This window comes from Marmota flaviventris, chromosome 11, assembly GCF_047511675.1.
Source record: "Marmota flaviventris isolate mMarFla1 chromosome 11, mMarFla1.hap1, whole genome shotgun sequence".
In the NCBI taxonomy this organism is placed as follows: Eukaryota; Metazoa; Chordata; class Mammalia; order Rodentia; family Sciuridae; genus Marmota; species Marmota flaviventris.
The window spans coordinates 8,133,890-8,158,080 of NC_092508.1; the positions used below are offsets into that span (position 1 = coordinate 8,133,890).

At 46.4% G+C, this 24,191-nt stretch overlaps 1 protein-coding gene across 1 annotated transcript; it reads right to left on the reverse strand.

The window, feature by feature from the left end:
* C11H2orf72 (chromosome 11 C2orf72 homolog) lies at window positions 1-7,660 on the reverse strand. The gene is made up of 3 exons (XM_027941680.2): window positions 7,054-7,660; window positions 3,579-3,692; window positions 1-341 (listed from the first exon to the last, which is right to left on the reverse strand). Exons 1-3 carry the CDS (start codon window positions 7,658-7,660, stop codon window positions 202-204), a joined length of 861 nt encoding a protein of 286 aa, XP_027797481.2. The 3' UTR covers window positions 1-201.
* Between the last annotated feature and the right edge of the window lie 16,531 nt (window positions 7,661-24,191).

Sequence of the window (24,191 nt, forward strand, 5' to 3'; positions counted from 1 at the left end):
AGCCGGTCCCAAGGGACAGTTTTCCTAGGCCCTGCCTGTCTTAGCAAGTCCTGCTCCCGAACTGGCAATAGGGAATGTGACAGCCCCCTAAAAGAGGGGTTTTCACAATCACCACCAGACAAGGTCGGCTTGGGGGCTCAGTGAGAAGGGTCAGGCCTCAGGGTGTGGGTCAGAGCCAGGGACATTCCGAGGGTCCAGCCTTCATCTGGTTTCTCCAGTGGGCTCAGGGGGCGTGTGAACGACTCCATCACAGGCTTTGGGTCCACTTCCACGGTCTTCACAGTCTCCGTTGGGAAATATGGTTGTGAGTGCCAGCTCCTCCTGTGAGTCTTGGAAGTTCTCTGGAACACAGAAGGAATGACCAATCAGAAGAAAAAGTTTATAAGTCGGTAAGCAAGGACTGAAAGGGAGGAAGTTGCCCCAGTGAGTATCTACTTTAAAAAGCCAAACAAAATACAGATCAAAAACCTTAAAAATGTACATACCCTTTGACCCAGCAATTCCACTTCTAGGATTTTATCCTGAGGAAATAATTAGGAATAATTAGTGGAACTGCTGCAGCCATCTTGCTTCCAGTCTAAGGAGGAAACATACATTGAGGATGGCCCAGAAGAGAGAAGGAAAAATCCTGAGTCTTTGTGGAGTTCACTGAGTTCCTGGATCAACCAACTCTGAAGCCAACTCCACCTCTGAACTGTCCTTTAGGTGTGATAATGAATTCCTTTATATATCTTATGCTGTTTTGAGCCCCAGGCTTCTTACCCAGCATCTGAAAGCATCCTGATTCTGATTCAGTGTCCAGCAAAGGGACTCAGAGAGAAAACTATGACTCACACATATGGTGGGATTCAGCATTAGAAATGATATATGAAGTTCCATAGAACTAAAAGCACAAATGAGTGCAGTAAATTAGGGAAATCGGAATATGATCTGTGGATTACGCCCATGTCAGTATCTCCATTGTGTTACAAACACTTCAGATGTGGGCTGGGGATGTGGCTCAAGCGGTAGCGCGCTCGCCTGGCATGCATGCGGCCCGAGTTCAATCCTCAGCACCACATACGAACAAAGATGTTGTGTCTGCCAAAAACTAAAAAATAAATATTAAAAAATTCTCTCTCCCTCTCTCATTCTCTCTTTAAAAAAAAAACAAAAAACTTCAGATGTTACCATGGGGGACACTAAGTAAAATGTACACAGGAGCTCTTTCTCTTATTCCTTATAATTGCATGTTAATCTACAACTACCTTAAAAAAAATAAAAGATGTTACTGACATAATTATTGCCATAATATGTTATGGACGAAAAAAACAGATTCCATGGTAAGTATAAGGTCTTTTAATTTAATTTTTTTTTAGTCGTAGATGGACACAATATCTTTATTTTATTTGTTTAATTTGTTTATGTGGTGCTGGGGATCAAACCCAGTGCCTCACACAGCACCTCACACACACTAGGCAAGTGCTCTACCACTGAGCCACAACCCCAGCCCAAGTATAAGATCTTATATTTGTCATGCTTATTATAAATGTATGTACAGTTGACTCTCTATATCCCTGTATTTTTCATCCACAGATTCAACCAATTAAAAAAAGTTTTATCTGTATTGAACAAATACAGATTTTTTTCTTGTCATTATTTTCCTACATAACACAGTATAACAATTATTTTACATAGCTTTCACAATACTATAGGGATGTAAGTAATCTAGAGATGATTTAAAGTATACAGCAGGCGGTCTGGGTGTGTAAATTAATGGTAGAGAATATGCTTAGCATGTATGAGGCCCTGAGTTCCATCCTTAGCACCACAAAATAAATAAGTGAATAAAGCATACAGAAGGATATACATAGGTAAATTATACACCATTTTACATAAAGGACTTGAACATACATACATTTTGGTTTTCAAGTGGAGTTCTGGAGCCCATCCCCTTGGATACAGTAGGATAAAAGTACATAATCCATAAATGAAATTTGCCTTTTAATAAATTGAGTTCTACATGAGATTTGTTATATGCTACAGAGAAGGAAGTTATCCAAAATTTATGTACAACTGTTAATGATTCCTTTGCTTTATTTCCCCCCTAGGTTCATGACAGATGCTAAATGATGACCACAAAGTTAAAAGTTAACATTTTTGTGATTGACTGTTTTTTTTTCCTTAATATTTATTTATTTTGAATTGTAGTTGGACACAATACCTTTATTTCACTTATTATTTTTTATGTGGTGCTGAGGATCGAACCCAGGGTCTCCCACGAGCGAGGCAAGTGCTCTACCGCTGAGCCACAACCCCAGCCCCTGATTGACTGTTTTGAATACCTACTTCATTCTGCAGATTAGATATTACCTAGAAGTAAATATTAAAATTTAAATAGTACAAAGACAGTGAGAGAAGGAAAGACAGACAAATGGAATGGTCTACCCCCAAATATTGATTGTTGTTACTGCTGAATGATAGGATCAAGTGAACTTTTAGTATTCATTTTCCTTTTCTTAAAATATTTTTTAAGTTTTCAACTACAATAGGCAAAATTTGAAGCTAGCCCCAAGATCATGGCCCTTTAAGTGAGCTGCCCCTGTATAAACCCCTCCTTTGGTGTGGGTGGGCTCTGGGAATACAGGTGTTGAACAGGGAGCCTCACAAGACAGAGGGGATGGCTAGTCACTCCTGTAACTACCTTAAACTGTGACACCGCCTCAGATTAGAAACAAGGGAGTCGATGTTGTTGGGGGGCCTGGTGGGAGCAAGAACAAACAGCCTCACTAACAGCAAGTCAGGGACCTTAATGTTTCTAGTTTGAAGCTACTAACTTTTGTGGCAATTTCTTTTGCAGCAATATAAGGCTGACATATCAACTATTTTTAAAATAAGGGACACAATGTCAGTTTATTTTAAACTACTGCCCATTGTCTTTCCCTTCCCTTTCTCCTGTCCCACACTGACCCTTGGGCCACAAGAAGTCTCTCCTGGGCTGCTGCAGTCCCTGACAGCTGGGCTCCACCTCTGTGCTCTCCCTGCCCCACAGTCCAGCCCCCTTTCTAAACCACCCTTCATCTTGACAGCTCTGCTCAGAAATCACCAGTGGCCCTCTACCCCTGAAGGACATTCAGAGCCCCCGGTGTGGCCTAACTCTCCTCTTCACCTCAGGCCTTTACTCTCCTTCTGTACCTCAATCCTGGACACTTCCGAGGGCTTTTCTGATATCTGCTGTCAAGCTTCTGCTCGGGCTGTCCTCTCCCCCAACCTTCTCATTTCTACTTACAGAAAGACCTCCATTCCCAGCTCACATGTTACTCACTCTGACACTCCCTGGATCCTCAGGGTGCCTGACTGCAGAGGCCCCCATGCCGCTCACCTGCATTACAGACCTCCTCACACCTCCTTCACTAGGTGACACTCCTGGGGCAAAAGCCCAGCCTTCCCACTGCCTGGAGGGGAGGCAGTTCACATGGCTCCCCCCATGCCCACATGTATGCAGCAGGTGCTCCATGGATGTTCTTTTGCTCTGTCCTTGAGGCCCCTGTGTCTACACACCCAGCCCTCAGGAAGGTCCAGGAAGCTGAAGCACTCACCCTGAGCTGGGCATCTGGAGGAGGTGGCATCTTGGTCCTTCCTCTGGCTCCAAGGACCCCAAGTAAAACAGGCCAGCAGTCCTGGGAGGCCAGATCTCTCCCAAGTTCCTTCTTCTAGGAAGAACACAAAGCCCCTCAGGTCAAGGTCAGAAAGATGGCTCCTGCTTCATAAGACTGGAAAACGTTCTGTCCAGCAAACCAAGAGTCTCAACTGTCACCGGTCCTAGTTTCAACTGTGATCATTTCATTTCATCCTCGCAAATTACTCTATGACATGGGTACCATGCTGGGAAAACCATAGCAACAAAACGTGAAATTAATTACAATGACAAAGCACCAAAGAGAATACTCAAGGGCAGAAATGCCTCCCTGATTTTTAGTTCAAACTCTTGCTTAACAGAAATAGATTTAATATTTTTTTGGTAATCACATATGAAACAATTATAATTTGAGACAATATTGATTCTAGTTCTTAGCAAAATTAAAGTACCATTCCAGTTATTTGGAGATCACCTGGGATCCCCAAGCATCTGGAATAAAGTCAACAGGAAATGTTTTCTTTTCCTTCTTCTTCCTCTTTTTTTTTTTTTTAAAGAACGATTTGGATCCAGGTGTGGGGGCACAAGATTGTAATCCCAGCAACTCAGGAAGCAGAGGCAGGAGGATTGCAAATTCAAAGCCAGCCTCAGCAATTTAGGGAGGACCTGTCTGAAGATAAAAAGGGTTGGGGATATATCTCAGTTGTGAGCGCCCCAAGTTCAATCTCCAGTACTGCAAAACAAATAAATGAACAAAAATATAAATTAAGAAAATAAAAAGGACAGGGGAAGTAGCTCAGAAGTAGAATGTCACTGGGTTTAATCCCCAATAAAGGCAGGGGGAAGTTGGAGCTCATTGGTAGAGCACTTGCCTATCATTCTTTTGGGGGTCAGAGTTACTGGGGATTGAACTCAGGGGTACCTAACCACTGAGCCACATCCCCAGCCCTATTTTGTATTTTATTAGAGACAGGGTCTCATTGAGTTGCTTAGCGCCTCAATGTTGCTGAGGCTGGCTTTGAACTCATGAACCTCCTGCCTCAGCCTCCTGTGCCACTGGGATTACAGGCGTGCACCACCATGCCTGACTTATCATTTTTAAGGCACTGCAAAAAAAAAAAAGAAGAATAAAAACTTCTGGCAGCAGATAGGCAAAACAAAAAAACCTGTTTACAGTCTTTACTCACAGATTATTTACTCTTAATTTATATCCAGTTCTAACAAGATGGGATCCTTAGGCTTTCAACCCAAAGGCAGCTGGATTAGACACTGAAACTGTGTAAAGCAGAACTGACACAAGGCAAGCAACTTAAAAAAAAAAAATTATCATCTGCAGGCAGTAAGGAAAGAAATCAGAAAACTTAAAAAACAGAGCATCCAATAGGAAAACCTTAGCAACGTGAGTCCATTTGGTGTGAGGGTAATAACACTGTCCACTGCAAAAGCTGCAAAGAAATGGGCAGGCAATAAATCATAACTACAGTCCCTTTATTCAGTAATGAAAGCTTTCATTTTGTTCAGTGTGTGTGTGTGTGTGTGTGTGTGTGTGTGTGTATGTATGTTGCTTTTTTTAAAAAAAAAAAAGTAGGGGCTGAGGATGTGGCTCAAGCAGCAGCGCACTCGCCTGGCATGCGTGCGGCCCGGGTTAGATCCTCAGCACCACATACAAACGAAGATGTTGTGTCCGCCGAAAACTAAAAAATAAATATTAAAATTCTCTCTCTCTCTCTTTAAAAAAAAAAAAAAGTAGGAGAGAGTTTAACATAAAACGATGCCTTTGCAAAGCATTAAACTTTTTAAAGTATTTATTTAAAAGGAGGTGAAGAGTCATTTATCCCATTCTGTATGCTAGGCAAGGTGTTAGGAAGGGGACTACGAGCAAGATTAAACCCACAGGGAACGGGCACAAAATCACATGGTAAGAGCTTAGACAGCAGGAAGGCAAAGGGTTCTGGGTTTTCATCAGTGAACTTGCCAACTGGAGTGCGGAGCTTTCCAGGAGGACTTCCTGGAGGAGGAAGTCCAGTTTGAATGGAGAGGTGAGACTGGCCAAGCAGAGAGGAGGAGGAGAGAAAAGGCTTTTCAGGCCTTGGGTACAAACATTTAGGAGGCCAGAGCAAGCTCCCATGGGAATGGGAGAATCCAAGAGATTAAAGCCTGGGAGAATTTTCCAGGCATCAGCTCATTAGGGTGCATAAAATTTGTGTGAATTTCCTTCTTTCCCCCAGAGGGCCAGGTCAGGGAAGAAGGGGCTGAAAAATTGATTAGAACAAGGCTCCACAGGAGGTATTTCCCTTACTAATGGCTGAATTTGAGGCCTAGAGGCCTCAACAGAAAGTGGGTGAGGGTGGGGAGGCTGGGGTACATCCCAGCTGAGAGGGATAGCGCTTGCCAGGCAAGCTAGACTTCGGGTGAGTCTGTGACTTTTTTAACATCACAGGAAGCAGGTCTCCCTGCTGAGAAAGCAACCCCTCCCCATGTCCGGCATCTCCCAGTAGCTGTCCAACCAGATACCCCAGGAAACACAACACAACCACTCTAGTTTTCATTAACCCTTCAGGAGGTGGAGGCTGCAGGGTTTGGAGGGCTGCCCAAGCTGAGTGGGGAGCTGAGTGCAAAGATCTCCTGGTTTTGCCAGACTCAGCATTACTAAATGTCCCCATTTTAACCCCCAAACACTGGAGAGTTCCTGTAAAACCTTGTGAACCAGGATGGGGGAGATGCTGAAGCCTGCTCCCTCTGTGGACAGCAGCTGTCTCCGCTGGCGGCGGCGGGGGGGGGGGGGGGGGGGACCCACTCCCCTCTCTACACTTCAGTTAGATGGAAAGGTGCCCTCTGCAACGGGTGTGCAACCTGAGCCCGAAACCAGGAAGCACTAGAAAATTCATTATTTTCAGTTCCTGGCAGCCTCCTCCAGGCCCACAAGTCCCTTACCTTCGGTCTCTTACCCCGCCGGACTTCCCCACCGAGCCTCCAGGGTGGCCTCGAGGTCTCAACGCATCCCTGGCTGCACTGCGTCCTGGAAGCTCCAGGCACCCCACAGTCCCAGTTTCCACACACAGGTGTCCCACCACCCCAGGCTTCTGCATCCCAAGGCTTTTCTGTCCTCTTTCCCCATCCCCCTCCCCCCACCAAGCCTGGCCAGTCCAGCCCTTCTTCCTACCACCTTCCTACCTTATGCTCGTCCCTTCGGCCTTCCTAGCGCCCTGCATCAGGCAAACACTCCAAATCTCCCAGGGCAGACTTGACCCCTTGTCCAGGGCCCGCCCCCTAAAGCTAAAGTGCTGAGGGGACGGCTGCTAGGCACCTCCGCGCACTCGGCCTCAGTTTACTTAGCTGCACAACAGGGGGTGCTAAAGGGGTCCAACCCGGGGAGCTTCCCAGCCGCTGCCCTCCCGCCCGCCCGCACCTTGCCCTGCTCCGCGGCGAAGCCTCACCTGGTCGCCCGGGCCCCGCGGCTTGCAGGGCTCTGCAGGCGGCCGCTTGGACAGCCAGGCTGGATTCCGGGTGGCTGGGACAGTAGGCGGCTGCCTGCACCGGGCCACCCGCCTGGCGGCCGAACACTGTGCGCAGCAGCGCCTCCAGCAGCCGGAGCCCGGGCGCCACCGCGTCCTCCGGCCCCGCCTCGGCCACCAGCACCCCGACCAGCGCCGCGCCGGCCCGCCTCCGGCCGCGCACGTCCCGCAGCATCTCCCGCAGGCGGCGCCGCGGCTCCCTGGCGGCTAGAGACGACGCGCGGCAAAGCACGAAGACCAGCGGGGAGCGGATGGCGCGCGCCGCCGTGCCCAGCGCCCTCTGCGCCCTGCACGCCGCCCCGGGCCCGGCGCTCTCCTCCGCCGCGCCGCCCGGCTTGCCCGCGGCTGGCTCGGGTGGGAACACGGCCGTGGCGAAGTCCCGCAGCAGCGCGCGGCTCTGCTCGCGCTCCCACAGCTCGCCCACCAGCAGCACCTGCCCGCGGCCCCCAGCCGCCTCCACCAGCGCCTGGAAGGGCGGCTCGGCCAGGCTCGCGGGCCGCGTCTCCAGCGCCTCCAGCTCGCGCTCCATGTCCCTCGGCCGCCGCGGCCCGGGAGCACCGCAGCCCGTCAATCCGGGCGGCTGCGCCCGGGACGGGAGGACACGCCCCTGAGGGCCGAGCCCCGCCGGACCCCCGGCCCGCAGGCGATGGCTCTGGCTCACCCGCCCAGAGCGGGTCCGCGGGGGCGGAGTGGAGGGAGGGGGCTTTCTCCTCCAACCCTCTAAGGGTGGCTCCTCCCGCAGTGCCTTGACCGACTAAGGGAAAAGAGTGTCTCCGATTCATTCATTCACCATCCATCCACCCACCCAACAAATACTTACAGGGCACCTACTAGGTGCAGTCTCAGGGTGGAGGAAGACAAATTATCATGTAAACAAGGTAAGATTGTTCTAAGACCTGTAGTAGATCATTTATTTCTGAGGAGTCCCACATGATTTGGGGGCAGGGCCTGGCTACCTGTGCTCTGTTGGCTTTGGAGTGGAGGTGGAGCGTGCAAATAAGGGGATAGGGAGGTGAGAGAAAGGAGGGGAAGCAGGGGCTACTTCTGCCATCCAGCTCTTCTCCTGGGCCTTGAACACTATCAAAACCTGCTGGAGGGCCCACTATTTCCACAAATGCTTACTGGTTAGGATCACAGCCCTTGGCATGGAGGCAAACTGGCTCCCTGTGGGGCAAATCTAGGGGAACGGGAGTGGGACTGCCTTGGTGCTCTGATCTGCCTGGAAACTGTTGGTAGGTCCGAAGCAGGACGGTATTTCCTTTCATCCTAAAGGTCTAGGTGAGTTTTGTCCATCAGAACATTCTGTGATGGTGGGACTGACTTGTTACCCGTACTGTGCAAGGCAGTGACCACAGGCCACATGTGGCTGTTACAGAGCACTTGAACCGAGGCCAGTGCAACAGAATTTTACATGTTATTTAATTTCAATTAAATTTAAATAGCTGTGTGTGGCTAGTGCCTAAGGCTTTTTATTTCTTCATCTATTGCAGAGTAATACACCATAGGCCCCTTTGTGTCAGCAACATGTTAATACCCAGCCCTGTCCTTCACTCTATAACCCTCAGTTCTTTCTTTGCCCTCTATAATTATGCTAAAACATTTCCCCAGACGGGTTTTGTGTGTCCCTAAAACAAATCTTTCTTGAACACCTTACTCTTTGCAAACAGTGGAGATTCAAACATGTATAAGACAGCCCCACACTAAATATAATCATCCAACAGTTCTTTTAGCCAGCGTTTGAAGGGAGGGTCCTGTATCTTTATCAGGGTCTTCATTCATGTGACTTTTGAATTTTTTAACTTTCATTTTATTGGTGAGTATAATTATACATAATAGTGGGATTCATTATGCCATATTCATACACACACATAATTTGTCGTTCTCATTCCTCAGTGCCTTTCCTTTCTCTCTCCTCCTCCCTCGCTATTAATTTACATTCCCTTGGAATCTCTGCTCAAAGCAGAGATCAGGGCTCCAGATTTGGAGGGAGAATCCCTGGACTGGTGTCAAGATAGAGTTCCAGCACCACCAGGTTGGAGATACAATCATTCCACCTGTATTAGTTGAGTATCTACTGTATGCACGGTGTACAGTGCTTGGGAGACAACTGTGAACCAGCAAGTTTCTACCTCTGAGATGCTGCCATTCTAGTGGGTTGGGGAAGAGAGACAATAAACAAATAAACACACAAATGGCCATCAATGTTATGAAAAAATAATAATAGTGCAGGCCTGACAAGGTGGCAGTCTCCTTGAGACGTCGGCCCCTGTGCACATAGCACTCACCATGCTACAGAAGCAAGAGGGAGGTTAATGAGGACTCTTAGAAACTAAGGTAAAGCATGAGAAACCCCCACATCCTCCATCCCACTGTTGAAAAGTGGGCTGAGTGAACACCTTACATTCGCTCTCTTGTCTCTGGTGGGGATCATGGCCCACCCCTACCCCACCACAGCTCTGGGAGGCAGAGACAGCCTTGCTGGCTGGGTATGACAATGTCAGGCTGGGCTAGAAGCATGGAATAATGAGACCTGGCAGTCCCTTCTCTGCACTTCATGGTTCAAGAATCCGTGGATTCCAGTCACAGGACTCAGCTCATGAAAAGAACAGTGACCAGGGAGAGTGCTCTGAAGTTCTCTGAGAGGAACTTCATTAGTGATGGGAGGTGGCCCTCAGGGTGGGCAGGTTCATATCATAAAGCCACAGGCAATTCCCTTCTGTCCCCATTCCCTGAGCTCCCCAGGAGGGAGACAATAAAGGTAGACTGAAGCTCAGGTGGCTGTTATCCAGGGAAACATGAACTCACTGGGAAAAATAATTAGGTTTCTGGAAATCCTAAAACAAAGCTGATTTAAAGCACACATGAATTAAGTTTTGTTTCAGCTACTCATAACAGAGTCTAAATTGTGGCATAAGCACAACATTAGTTAATTTCTCTTTCTCATGGACACTTGTCAGTGGGTGACTTATGGTTGATACAGTAGCTTTGTTTTTCTAGGTCTCTGAGGACTCACGTTTGATTCCAGGTCACTGTCTCCTCTCATATCTTCATGACCCAAGCCAGATAAAGCTCCAGCCATCGCATTGCATCTGAGCAGTTTGATAGTAAAGGACTAAAGAAGGAATGAAACTCAGATTGATATCAAATCCAAACAGCAACATTGGATCTGAGAAAAAAAAAGAAAATCGTTTCAAAGTATTGAAGAAAAATTTAAGGTTAAACCTGGATGTGGATTTCTAGCTAGATTGTCAGGTGGACACAGAATCAGAAAGCTTGTCATATTTAGTCCCACTTTGAAAACACAATTAGAGGAACTATTCCATCAATAAGTAAATCAGGGATTGGGGGCACACCCCCGCAGCAGGGTGCTCGCCTGGCATGCACAAGGCCCTGGGCTCACCTCCAGCATCATCACAAAAAAGAAAGGAAGAAAGAAAAGAAAAAGAAGTCTCAGAGTGCTCAGTGATAGCAAGAAGAGGGAAAGGGGGTTAATTAAACCCCTGCCTCCATTCTCTGCAGAGCCAGCAAGCTCAGGCCCTTGGCTCTCCCTCCTGACCACAGTTCGCTCATGAGCTGAGGGCTGCAGTTGGAGTCCCTGACCCGTAGAATGGGGAGGAAGAACTGCCAGGTCTCTTTGTTCTGGGCTTGGAACCCCAGGTCACAGCTGTGTTCTCCTCCAGTGCCTGGTATGGGTGGGGTTGGTGACAGTCCCCACCAAAGACAAGAGCACAGTGTAAGGTGTTCACTTAGCCTACTCCCCCGTTTTTTTTTTTTGGCACTGGGTGGAGGGTGTGCTGGAGGCCTCCCTCCTGTTTTCACATTGATTTCTAGCAGTCCTCATAGCCTCTTTCTGCTTCTGTGGCAGGCTTAGGGTTCTATGCACAGAAAGGGGACAGTGCCTCAAGGACACTGCTAACCTTGTCTGTGGGCGCAAGCTGAGAAGGTGGCAGAGCCAAGGAGGGCCTTACCAGGTGAGCTGAAAGGAAATTGAGTCCACCTAAGTCACCTTTTGAGGAGCAGGGGAAGCCAGACTGTAGATGAGAGAACCTTCATTTTAGCCTCTCTCGCGAGGCTGATCTTAATCCAACACACTCTGCCTCCTGAGACATGTATCCTCAGCCCCTGGATTTTCAGATAACAAATCCCAAACTTTCCAGAGGTGGGAAGAGGGACAGATCAGAGAAGGGGTGGAATGTTAAGCAAAGGTTGGAGTCCAGGGCCAGTGGACTTTATCTTTCTCTGTTATTTACATGGCAAAGATTCTGGTAGGAAATTAACAGAAAATTACAAAAAAAACTAAAAAAAAAAAAAAAAAGGGTGGGGGGGTGCCAAGAATGCTCCTTCCTCCTCTCCATCCACATTATGGGAAATCATCTGGTGTTTACTTGATATCTGACACAATCATTATGAATTTATCTTTATTGTATGGAGAGTGGAATGTCATCTGGAAATATGCTTAGGAATTCATGTCTTCATGCAGTGTTATAATCCTATAAGAATTTAAGGATTTTGAGTTTTTCAGCCTTTTCTTCTTCTTCTTCTCCTCTTCTTTCTTTGGGCATGGACCTGGGGGAGATCAACATTAAAAAAAAAAAGTCACTAATTTGTTCTGGAGGCAAATTGAAAGACAAATCTGTAATGAAGTTCAACCTGCTTGGCCCCTAGTTCCTTGGTCACTAGTAGATACAGTGGGGCCCAGCAACTGGATGTCCATTTGATTATAAAACTTAAGTATTTATTTTGGTGTAATTCACAATCTTCTTCTCAGCATTTTTTTGAAAGAAAATAGGGACAATTTTAAAACCCACCCATTTTCCTGTTATTACTATTATTAGCACTCTAGATTTTTAGCAAAGTATTTGCTCAACAAATATTTATTGAGGGGCCATTATGCATCAGTTGCTGAATTAAGTCCTGAGATATGCATAGTTCAAAACTTAGATGGTCACTCTATGCCTCCGCCAGACCTCACAGCCCATAGTACATGGCTACAAATAAGATCATATAGCACATAGTGTTCTTCTATCTGGTTTAGTCACTGGATTTATATTTTCTCCATACTTTTCCACATCAACACTTATAGACTGACATCATGTCAGACAGCTGAATATATTGTGTAGACAATCAGCCATAATTCATCCCAGTGAGCGCCCCACTACTGTGAACTTTTATGCAATTATAAAAAGCAATTTCTGTGCACAAACTTACATGCACACACCCAGGAGCTGTGTTCACCATTTCAGGATGCTCTTTAATCGTCCTCCAATACACCAAGGTAGAAAGAAAACTGATCCTGTGCCTCAGCATCTTTTTGACTCTTCTGGTTCGATGACTGCAGTTGTCCCTGGGTGGTCTTCCTGTGCACTGTCTGGCTTGTTTCTTTTGGGTTTTGCTGACTGAGTCTGCTTGCAAGAAGAGGGGGTTCCGCTTCCTATTTATAATGGCAAAACTACTTTCTACAGCAATGGCATCATCTCATGTGTTGGTCTTGTTTAGTCTCATTTTGTTTTGTGCTGGGGATCCACCCAGGGCCTCATTCATACTAGGCAAGCACTCTACCACTGAGCTACAGGCCCAACTCCTAGTCACTTGTTAATGATTAAATTGCCTTTTGACTTCTGGTGGTGGAGGAAGTCAACTCCCCTTCTACTTAACACCACTACCATTTTCCGGCATTATCCTGGCACTCAAGTGTATATCAGATAAGATGAATGAATGACTGGACAGATTCCAGGACTGGAGAGACGGCGGGGTGAGGAACAGACAGTTCGCAGGTAGGAGGTCACAGAAGGGAAGTGGAGGCGGATGAGCTAGCAGGCCTGAGTTCAACAACATGGATAAACTAAAGACGCATGCCTCAGTTCTAGAAAAAACACTGGAAACCCAGAGACTTAGTTTAAAAAATAATAGATGGAATAATGGCAAATTATAGAAAGCTCTGGAGGGAGGATCACAAGTTCCAGGCCTTCCTGGGCCACTTGAACTCCGTCTCAAAATAAAATTGAAAAGGGCTGGGGATGTGGCTTGGTGGTAGAGTACATTCTTAGCATGCCCAAAACTTGAGTTCATTTCTCTAGTACAAAAAAAAAAAAAATCATAGTCAATGCACCCAAGATGAAAGACAGAAGGATGAAGAGGGTAGGGGGAGACATAGGGGACAAATAGAAAACTCAACCATATCAATGGTTATTCACTGTTAATGAAATCAGTTCTTTTTTGCAAAAAGTGGAGATTGTCAGGCTGAAGAGAAAAATGTATAGAACATTCACCAGGGGCTGGGGATGTGGCTCAAGCAGTAGCGCGCTCGCCTGGCATGCATGCAGCTCGGGTTCGATCCCCAGCACCACATACAAACAAAGATGTTGTGTCCGCTGAAAACTAAAAAAGATAAATAAATGTTAAAATTCTCTCTCTCTCTCACTCACTCTGTCACTCTCTCTTAAAAAAAAAAAAAAAAAAAGAACATTCACCAAAGTAGATTATAGGTTGGGTAATAAAACAAGTGTTAACAAATTTCAAAGAGCTGGAAATATACATGATCTGAGGTATTAAATTTGTAATCAGTCACAATGTGGAGAGAGACCTTGGAGGATGAGAGACATGCTGGGGTGCTCCAGCTCCTACCAAACTCCCAGGTGAATGCAGCAGCATGAATAGCCTCAACTCCTCCTCCCAGAGCAGAACCACCACCCTGTTGAGCCCCACCAACCCACAGAGTCACAAGAAATAATGCTTCATTGTTGTTTTAAGCCACTAAATTTTGGAGGTGGTTAGTTACAGTGGCAATAGACACTTTGAAACACAGAAGAAGCTTTGGATCAGGGATGGTCTTTCAGAATCATCCTAAAATGAGATCCAGGTCTTTTTACCCCTATGTGGACCTGCTGTCATTTTGTGTTGCCTGTGGGAAGTGGTTTGGTATTGGGTGAGACAACTTTCTGTAGCCAAAGCAGTGCCCAGCGAGAGGTGCGGCTGCAAACACTTAGCAGCAAACAGGCTGGCCCCTAGGGTGATTAGCATCTTGCTCTGGGGAGCACATTACAGCATTCACTACAGACACAGTTCTTCACCTTTCATGACTTCCTACTGGTGCAATATAGGATGCCAAGACAAACCTCTAGCAGAATATATCTAGCTTATGAAGAGGAGGAAATAAGCAGACTAAAAACATAGTAGGTGAGTCAGGGAGTGTCATGGACCTGGATTTCTGGCCCTATGTGAATGCTTTCCTGCTACAATTGGCTATCTGCTGGTAACCATTTGTTTGCTACCTCATTCCGTTTTCTTATGAAAATAACCTAACTTCCATTCAGATAATCTGTTTTCCCTCATGCAGCCTACTTGCTTCAAGGGAAGATGACCACAACCCATCTCATGGTGGGTCTTGGGTGGCTTAAGCCAATCAAGAGTTACCCACCGCTTCCAACCATTGGTGGTTACATGACCTAAGTTGGTCCAATAAGAGTGATCATAGGACTCTCACTTGGAATGCTAGGAAATTCACAGACTCAAAGGCACTCTCTCAGGATGTGGCCAATGACCCATTGCAACCCAGGGTGCTGTTGGCAGCAGTTGGGGCTCAGAATACAATACCCCAAAGCATGGCACTTTGGCCTGCTGAGGAAATCGGAAGCCCTGGGAAGCAATCTTAGAAGCCAAGTGTCTCTGCCCGCCTCCTGTCCTCTGTCTCCTGCTGGGCTCTCTCCCCTGAAGTGAGTCATAGAAACTAGAATTCTTCTTCCCAAGGCAGGTCATGGAACCTAGAACCTCTCTTCCCCAAAGCAAGCCATAAGATCTGGAAGCTGTAGAACTTTCTTCCTTGAAGAACTTCATTCCAAAGGGTTCTGTCCATACCCAAGAGGAAGGAGTGCTGCACAGAGAGGCCAAGAAGAACCTGAGCAGAAGGCCTTGTGGGGTTTCCCCCTCACGTGTTACCATCGCTCGTAGCTTTTTGTCCAAGGTTCTAAGGTGGGGAAGCAACCTTAGAGCCAAGTCTCTCTGCCCTCCCCCTGTCTAGTCTCCTGCTGTGCTCTTGAAAAGTGGGAAAAGCAGGTTGTGAATATATGGTGTGAAATCAGAACCAAAGGGGAAAATGGCCATTTTAACCAAATGATTGCTTGGTGGAGGAAAGTGTGGAGAAGGGAAAAGAAATCTGTTTTCCCAGTTATCTCAGCTCCAATCTCTCTGATGCTGGAGAGGAGGAAGAAGAGGCACCCCTCCTCCTGGGAGAGCTTCTGGGGAGCAAGGACACCCAGGAATGGTAGTGGGGTGGTGGCTGAGCCAGGAGCACCAGCTTAGGGCGCTAGTCTTTGTGATGCCAAGCAGGCTGGGGAAGGATGACAGAAATGTGCCCTGCTCCCCGACACAAGTCATGCCTGTGGGGTCTGCTCCTCTGGGGAGGGGCTGAACCCAGGGCCCCTGGTTCTGGGAGTGAAAGGAACAGGCAGCAACAGGCCCCTGGAGAGGGGAGGAAGTGGCTTGGTTAGAGGTTGAGCCAGCTCACTGGATTTGAGCTGCTGGTGGGCGACAAATCTGTCTTGCTGAGTCCCTAGTCATCCAGGACTAATGTGGCACCAATGGGGTAGCAATGAATAAAAAGGGTGGAGGAGACCAAGGCCAAGGTGGCAGTGAGGCATCCCCCAAAGGGTGAGCCTCCTACCTCTGATTTTCAAGCCTGGCTTCCCAGCTCCAAGTTCTGCCCCTTTTAATGCAAACAGTATTTCTAAAGGCGTTGCTTGTGCCCGGGGAAATCCTCTCAAGGCCTATGTGCGAGTTTAAGTGTTTGAAAAGAAGAATTTACTTTTGAGAAATTTGCATTTTCAGAAAGATTTCAATAGGGGGCTTTGAATACGGGCTTTGCATGTTTGCCATGGCCTGTGAAAAGTGCGGGGAGGACGAGAAAGGAGCAGCTGGGCATGGCCCCAGCGGGTAGGCTGAGGAGGCGGGAAGCTGCCCGTGCCAAGAGCCCGCGGGATGCTGGGATGTGTGTTTTGAGTCACTTTGCCCCTGGAGGTTTCCAGGGAGCTGCTTTGCAAGAGGTAAACTTGCAGCCGATCCCTTGTGCCAAGGGCCTCCTTCCCAGCTCTGCAGCCTCTCCTTGCCTCTCCTTTTGAAGAGGAGCAACGGAGGGCCCTGGGTGGCTTGGAGGGCAGAGGCCGGCTATTAGTATTTAAATGGAATTCCACCAAACACTCTCAACTCCTCTTCCATATCTTCTTGCCTTAGGACTCACCTGCTGATGCACCTTTGGCTCTGAACCTAGATCACCTTTGTTCTGAAAAAGGTGAGAGAGAAAGCCTGGAAGCAAGGCATTATTTAATACCTGACCCCCTAAAAGTTCACCCAGTACAGGAGCCAGCTATGGGTCTTTGGCTCACCTCAGGGTATACAACCCCTGGAGGTCAGAGTGAGAAAGGTGGATGTTTCTGGTCAACATACCTCCTCCACTCCTATTTCTTCCACCCACATCAACCCGTCAGGTAGTCCTCTTTGAAGTGATAGGAGACAGACAGGCAAGAGTGGTGGGAACATGAGGTTTAGGGAATCATTCTGTAAAATAGTCCCACTGTTGGGCTGGAGTTGTAGCTCAGTAGAGCACTTGCCTTGCAAGTGTGAGGCACCGAGTTCAATCCTAGCACCTCATAAAAACAAATAAAGGCATTGAGTCAATCTACAACTAAAAAATTTTATTTTTTAAAAATACACCCAGTGTGCTGACCCCACACACTTTCAAAAATATTATTATTATTATTATTATTTTTTAATTTTTTATTTGTTCTTTTCACTTATACCTGGCAGTAGAATGTATTTTGGCATATCATGCATACATGGAGTGTAACTTTCCATTTTTGTGATTGTACATAATGTGGAGTTACATTGGTTGTATATTCATTCATATATGAACATAGGAATGTTTTGTCCAATTCATTCTACTGTCTTTCCCATTCCCAATCCCCCTCTCTTCCCCCAACTCCTGCCTGTCCAATCTGGTGAACATCCCCTACACACTTATTGTGAATCAGCATCTGCATGTCAGAGAAACATTCAGCCTTTGTTTTGAGGGAGATTAACTTATTTCACTTAGCATAATATTCTCCAGTTTTATCCATTTACTGGAAAATGCCATAATTTCATTCTTCTTTAAGGCTGAGTAATATTTCACCGTGTATATGTACACAGTTTCTTTATCCATTCATCTGTTGAAAGGCATGTAGGTTGGTTCCATAGTTTAGCTATTGTGAATTGAGCTGCTATAGACATTGATGTGGCTGCATCACTGTAGTCTGCTGATCTTAAGTCCTTTAAGTATATACCATGGAGTGAGATAACTGGGTCAAATGAAGGTTCCACTCCAAGTTTTCTGAGGAATCTCCATATGCTTTACAGAGTAGTTGTCACAATTTGCAGTCCCACCAGCAATGTATTAGTGTGCCTTTCCCCCCACATCCTCGCCAACATTTATTGTTGCTTGTATTATTGATAATTGACATTTTGCCTGGAGTGAAATGGAATCTGGGTGTAGTTTAAATCTGCCTTTTTCTAATTGGTAAAGATGTTGAACATTTTTTCATATTTGTTGATCGATTGTATTTCTTCTGTGAAGTTCCTTAGCCCATTTATTGATTTTTATTTGTTTTTTTTTTTTGATGTTAATTTTTTTGTGTTCTTCACATATCCTGGAGATTAATGTTCTATCTCAGGTGCCAGTGGCAAAGATTTTCTCCCATTCTGTAGACTCTCTCTTCACATTTTTGATGGCTTCCTTTGCCGTGAAGAAGCCTTTTTTTTTTTTTTTTAATAGCATCCCATTTATTGATTCTTGATTTTATTTCTTGTGCTTTAGGAGTCTTGTTGAGGAAGTCAGTTCCTAAGCCAACGTGGTGGAGAGTTGGGCCTACTTTTTCTCCCAGTAAGCACAGTGACCCCACACACTATCTTTTCCAAGAAACAATTTACCTGAAGCCCTGCCTGGCTTAAGTGGACAGGATATGTCACATTCCTCAGCAAACTACCCCTTATCTGGCGGAGAAAAGCAGGCCCCAAATAATGTCGATAAGAGGAGCCCAAGTTACCGTAAAGGGGGAGACTTTTGTGACCCCTTTTGAAGACCAGATCCTGGAACTCAGGGAGATAAAGATAATTCCTCCTAACAATAAAATCTATAAGAATTTATGGTTAAGAATCCAATTAGAGCTGGTCAGCATGGACAGAAGTGACCTAGAGTTGTCATGGCAGTTGTATTAGTGTATTAGGCTTAAAAGTCTGAGGTCATCCTGTTGTCCATTAAAAGTCAAGAGGTAAACCTGGGTGATTCTTTCTAGAAACTTCTGGGGGATCCCTAATAAAACTGGATAGGGTGCAGTCGCTCTCTTCTCTGAGAGGACCACTCTCTCCCTTGAGAGTGTTCCCTTTCCCCCATCCCATCCCTTCTAATAAGCTTGTTACCTGTTACTCTGAGCAACATGTCTGAAATCTTTCTGAATCAATTGCAAGAATAGGGGCTTAAAGTGGGAGTGTCTTCCAGTTTCCGGGAAGTTCCCAGCCCTGAAACAGAAGGACAAAGACCACTAGAGTACCAGAGGAGCTTTGGGACCCCCAACAGATTATTGTCCCAATGTTACAGAAGCATGTAGAACTGAAGCCCCAAACCTCGCTTCTTGTGTTCCAATGAAGGAAAATTTAGTCAGACACAAAAAGTCAGGCAAAAGAATTTTATGAGTGAAAAATATAGAAAGGATCAAGCAGAGGGCTCTCTCTCTCTCTCTTTTGACAGATGTCTTAATTGGATTGGGACGGGGGGGGGGGAGAGAGAGAGAGAGAGAGAGAGAGAGAATGTCTCTGAGCAGAGAACAATAAAAAAAAAATAATGTCCCTTCCAAATTTATTACTCTTTGGGGTCCACATTCTGTGGTCTTTACCAATCACATTTAGCTCCTCGATCACATTGGGAAGGGGAACTTGTGACCCTGGTTGGTCCTCTTCAGAACTGTCATGATGACCACCCTATTTAGGGGGACTTCATCTACAAGTCAGTTCTGTGTGAATTCAGTTTTGGGGGTCAACACCTGCATTAACAGACTTCATCTTAGAGTGCTTGTGCTATTTATGAAATTTCCCTTCTGAAATACATTGAGAAACCTATGGCCATAAATCCTCACTTTACAATGACCTTAGTCAACTTTGCCAGGAGTGAGCCTCATTAGTATTTCCTTAAAAAAAAAAAAAAAAAAAAAAAAAAAAATATATATATATATATATATATATATATATATATATATGTGTGTGTGTGTGTGTGTGTAAATATATAAATAAAATATACATACACATATATAAAATATAAATATTTATATTTGGGCTAACTCAGATATATATATATATATATATATATATATATATATATATATATAATATACATGTATATTTTAGTTGTAGACAGACATAATACCTTTATTTTATTTATTTGTTTTTATGTGGTGCTGAGGATTGAACCCAGTGCCTCACATGTGCAAGGCAAGTGCTCTGCCACTGAGCCCCAACCCCAGTCCTGGCCTTTCCTTTTTGACATGTCTTAATTGGCTCCCTTTATTTCTACCTATTTTTTTCTCAGGGTCAGTACAGCTGCTGTTGTTCTACAAGCTACTTGATTGTCCATTAAAGGAATTCAAAGAACCCCCACGACCCTGCTGTGTTACGGTTTGCAAGTCACTGCTCATTACTAACCACTACCTAACACCAATCCTTGCTGAAGGGATGGTGTGTGCCCTGCTATCACAGAGCTCTGGGATTGGGATGTGCAGCTTTAGCCCCCTAAGATGCTCCTTAAAGCCACTGACATGCATGGGAATAAATCCATCCTAGTAGTTGAATTTATTCTAAGACAGGCCCATCCCCTAGGCCAAGAAATGACTCTAGATTTTATTCTGATGTTAACTAATGAAACAAGGTAATTATAATGGACAGCAAATTAACTAAAATAAAATACCAGTAGGATAAAAAAAAAATGTCTCCAAACGTGGCCCCCTTTTCCTAGAAAAGTGCTGCACTATCTCCTTCTCTCCCTCTTGCTCTCCCTCCCACCCTGTCTTCCCTCCTTCCAATCTGAGCAAAATATTATGGACCTCTTTCTGTACCAGAATACTGTTCTAGGAGCGGGTAATACATCAGCAAATGACAAAATAGAGAGACACTGGTCCCATTGAGCTTCCAGGCTAGCAGAGGGAGGCAGGCAACCCTCCCATAAGCAACAGATGTTAGTGCAACGGGGAATGAGAGTTAGTGGAAATTTGCAGTTTTAAGCTGGCTGGGGTGGGGGCGCTCCTGTGCAAATGAGCAGAACAGAAGGCAATGTGGCCGTGGGCTGTTGGGGAAGATGGTGCTGGGCACAGGCAAGAAACCGGCAGGAGGCCTGTGCAGCTATAACGGAGTCTGGAGGGGCCAGGAGCTGCAGTCTGAGAAAAGAGGCCCTGCAAGGACCCTGGCTCTGGCTTTCAATGAGATGGGGAACCACTGGGACAGTTTTTTTTGTGTGGTTTGGGTTTTTCTTTTTTTTTGGGGGGGGGAGGGGGTGCTGACTCCTAGACCCAGGGCCTTGCACTTGGTAGGCAAGCACTGTACCACTCAGCCCATCCCCAGCCCCCAAGAGTTGGTTTTTCTCTTCAAGTCCTTTTTCTATGAGTGTATTTTATTTATTTACTTACTTACTTATTGACTAACTGATTTTTCTTTATGCAGTACGGGGGATCTAACCTCGGGCTTTGTGCATGCTCAGCAAACACTCTACCATTGTGCTACCTCCTCAGCCCTTTTTAAGTTTATTTTGAGGCAGGATTTCTCTAAGTTGCCCAGCCTGGAATGTGTGATCCTTTTGCATAGGGGGGAAAAAAAAAAGAGGAAAGAAATTCTCAGTTCTACCCCTGTTGATAGTAGGTCACAAGACCCTCCTCATTCTGGAGAGATCCTGCCCCAAACCTGGAGGGAGGAATTCTGCACAGAGGCACCAAGAAGAATCTGGACAGGCTTGCTGGGTCCCCCGACTCTATTAGCATTAGATGGTGCCCTTTGGGTATGATCACATCATGTGTCCACACGGTTGTCCATGCTTCAGTCATGCCTATGCGATAAAGTTTCCATTAAAACCCCCAAAGGACAGGGTTAGGGAGCTTTCAGATAGCTGAGCACGAGAAGGTCCTGGAGGGTGGTGCCCCGGGGAGAGGGCTTGGACACTCCCCTGTACCCCTTCCCTCATACCTTGCCCCATGCATCTCTTTCTCTGTGTCCTTTGCATTATCCTATTTTTTTAAACTAGTTTTTAGGGGGCTGGGGCTGTAGCTCAGTGGTAGAGCACTCGCCTAGCATGTGGGAGACACTGGGTTCGATCCTCAGCACCACGTAAAAACAAAATAAAGATATTATGTCTACCTATAACTATTAAAAAAGCTATTTTTTACTTGTTGATGTACCTTTATTTTTGATTTATTTATATGTGGTGCTCAGGATTGAACCCAGTGCCTCCCACATGCTAGGCAAGCACTCTACCACTGAGGCATAACCCCAGCCACCCTTTGCAATACCCTTTATAATAAATCAGTAAACGTGTTTCTGGGTCCTGTGAACTGTTCTAGGAAATTAATTGAACTGGAGGAGGGGTCATGGGAACCCTGGTTTACAGCTGGTTGGTTAGAAACACAGACAAGGCCACCTCGGGCTGGTGACCTGCATCAGAAGGCAGAAGGGGGTAGCCTTGGAGACCCAGCCCTCAGGCTCTGTAAGCTGATGCTACCTCCAGGTAGTGTCAGAACTGAATTGGACCAGAGGACACCCACGGCTGCCCCCGCTGCAGCATTGCCTGTGGGGACACAGAAGTGTTTGTGTTTATGATTGTGCCGGGGGAGCAAAACTTACTTTTCCCAGTCCTGGAGGCTGGGGAGTCCAGGACCAGGAGCCGGCAGATTTAGTTTCTGGTGAGAATTCCCTGGTGTCTCTTTGCTGCCTCCTCATGTGCCACGAGGGGCAGACCAACTCTGGGCCTCTTTTATAGGGGCACTGATCCCACTCACGAGTGCCACCTTCATGACCTAATCATCTCTCAAACCCCCCTCCCTTCTGAACACTGTCACCCTGGGGATTGGCTTAGGATTCGACATATGAATTTGGGGCAGGGGACAAAAGATTCAGATCATAATAGGAAGGAAAAAAATATCCTTTTACCTGTCTTGGTTTCACTGGCTGTGCCTGGCAGATTGACTGACGAAAGGCAGATTAGCAAGAGAAAAACAGAAGTTTATGAATGAGTGCATCTCAGGTACACATGGGGACACTCAGGGAGGGGTAACTCAAAGGTTAACATAGAATCTTAGCCAAGAATAAGAATTTTGTACAGGAGTGACAAGAGGTGGCTAACTGGGTGGGCACACATGTGGGGACACCAGTGGTAGATAAGGGCAGTTGGTAAGGTTTGTCTGTGTGGACTCTTTCTCATGCCATCTGACCCCAGGGTGCAGTTGTTCTCCCTTCCTGGTGCAGGAGGTGGGGGTGGGGCTCTTTCATAAGAGGAATTGATGTTCTGTTTTCAGGTAGATGGGAGAGGGCAGAGAGTTTGTCCTGTGACGACCTTTTCCTCAATGGCTTTCTGCTTAAAACAATCCTTATGCCAGAGTGGCATTTTGGAGATGGCCTGCCCTGAACCCCGTCAGTGAAGAGGATGATGAGCCCAGCACACATCTGTCACCTGACTTCCACAAGGATCAGCTCGGAGCCAGTCTGCCTCTGATTCTCATCTCCCACCTCCTGACCCTCCAGTATTTCATCCACAAGTATTTCCACACATTTCTAAATGATGGGGCCTTCTTTTTAAACCTAGCCATAAAATCACTTTCCCACCTAAAAATGAATCATAATTCCTTAATACAACAAAATATCCTGTCGTTGGATCAGTAGAGTCCCCCCCGCCCTCGCCAAAGGAGTAACACAGTTTCTGTTTTAAATGGTCAGGCTCTTGTTGTGGTGGGGAGGTACGACCTCTTTGAAGAGCAGCGTGGCACTTTATTATCAAGGTAAACCCAGAAATTCCATTCCTCAGTACTTTACCCACAAAATGAAAACTTCCTCTGAGCCTCCGAGTGAGATGAAGGGAGAGGGGCAAAGAACTTGGAAGTTTCTGAAATTAAATCAATTCCTAATTCCACCAGAAAATGACTTTCCTCTGCCTGTTCCCACAGAGGAAGCAATGTCTCCAAATAATAGGGAACACTGATTACCAAAGGCACAAAACAATCCGCTACCTAGCTTCTCCTGTGCACCGCTGTCCAGGTAGAGAGGCTCTGGGGTCTTCCACACACTGAGTCCTTGAAGCTGACTTATCTGCCCATTGGAAGCACTGCCGCCACCCCTGGGGAGTAGCACCCCATCAGGTAAAGCAAGGAAACCCGGTACCATCCACAGCAGACTGTGATCCTAACACCACTGCCCCGGTATGACCAGGTCCTCCAGAACGCACACCAGCAGTTTGCTCTGTACCACTGGTGGTGGCAGCTGAGAGAGGGAGAAAAAATGGAGGGGAGAGGAGGAGAGAGATTTAAAGGAGGACACAGCTTCTCGGGTTCAGTTTCTTCATGGAGCTGGGAGACCCTCTGTCCTGACTCCGGGGGAAGGTAAGTGGGCATTTCTGCTCACCTGTTTTATGGACTCTTAACTGAGACCCATCACTCCAGACTGGGATAGAACTCTCCTCCTTAACGCTCCACCTCCACCTCTCCTGGAGGAATCCAAGCTTGAATTCCTGCTCAGCCCTGCAGCTGGGACCAACCTGGCCCTCTTTCTTGGACACTTTCCTCAGTGGCAGTCAATGATGCCACACCCCTTGAATGAAGTCACCTCAGGACTCCTGGATCCTATGCTGTGCCAGCTCCTGGCTTGGTTCCACTTGACATAGGCCAGAAATGCTTCTTGGAACACTGGCAAGGGCATTGTGCCAACTCAAGTCCCTGCTCTGGGGCTGCTCAGTGGTGGAGTGGTGGAGCAGTTCCAACCCCAGTGCTACTCACATACACATCAAACCCCTG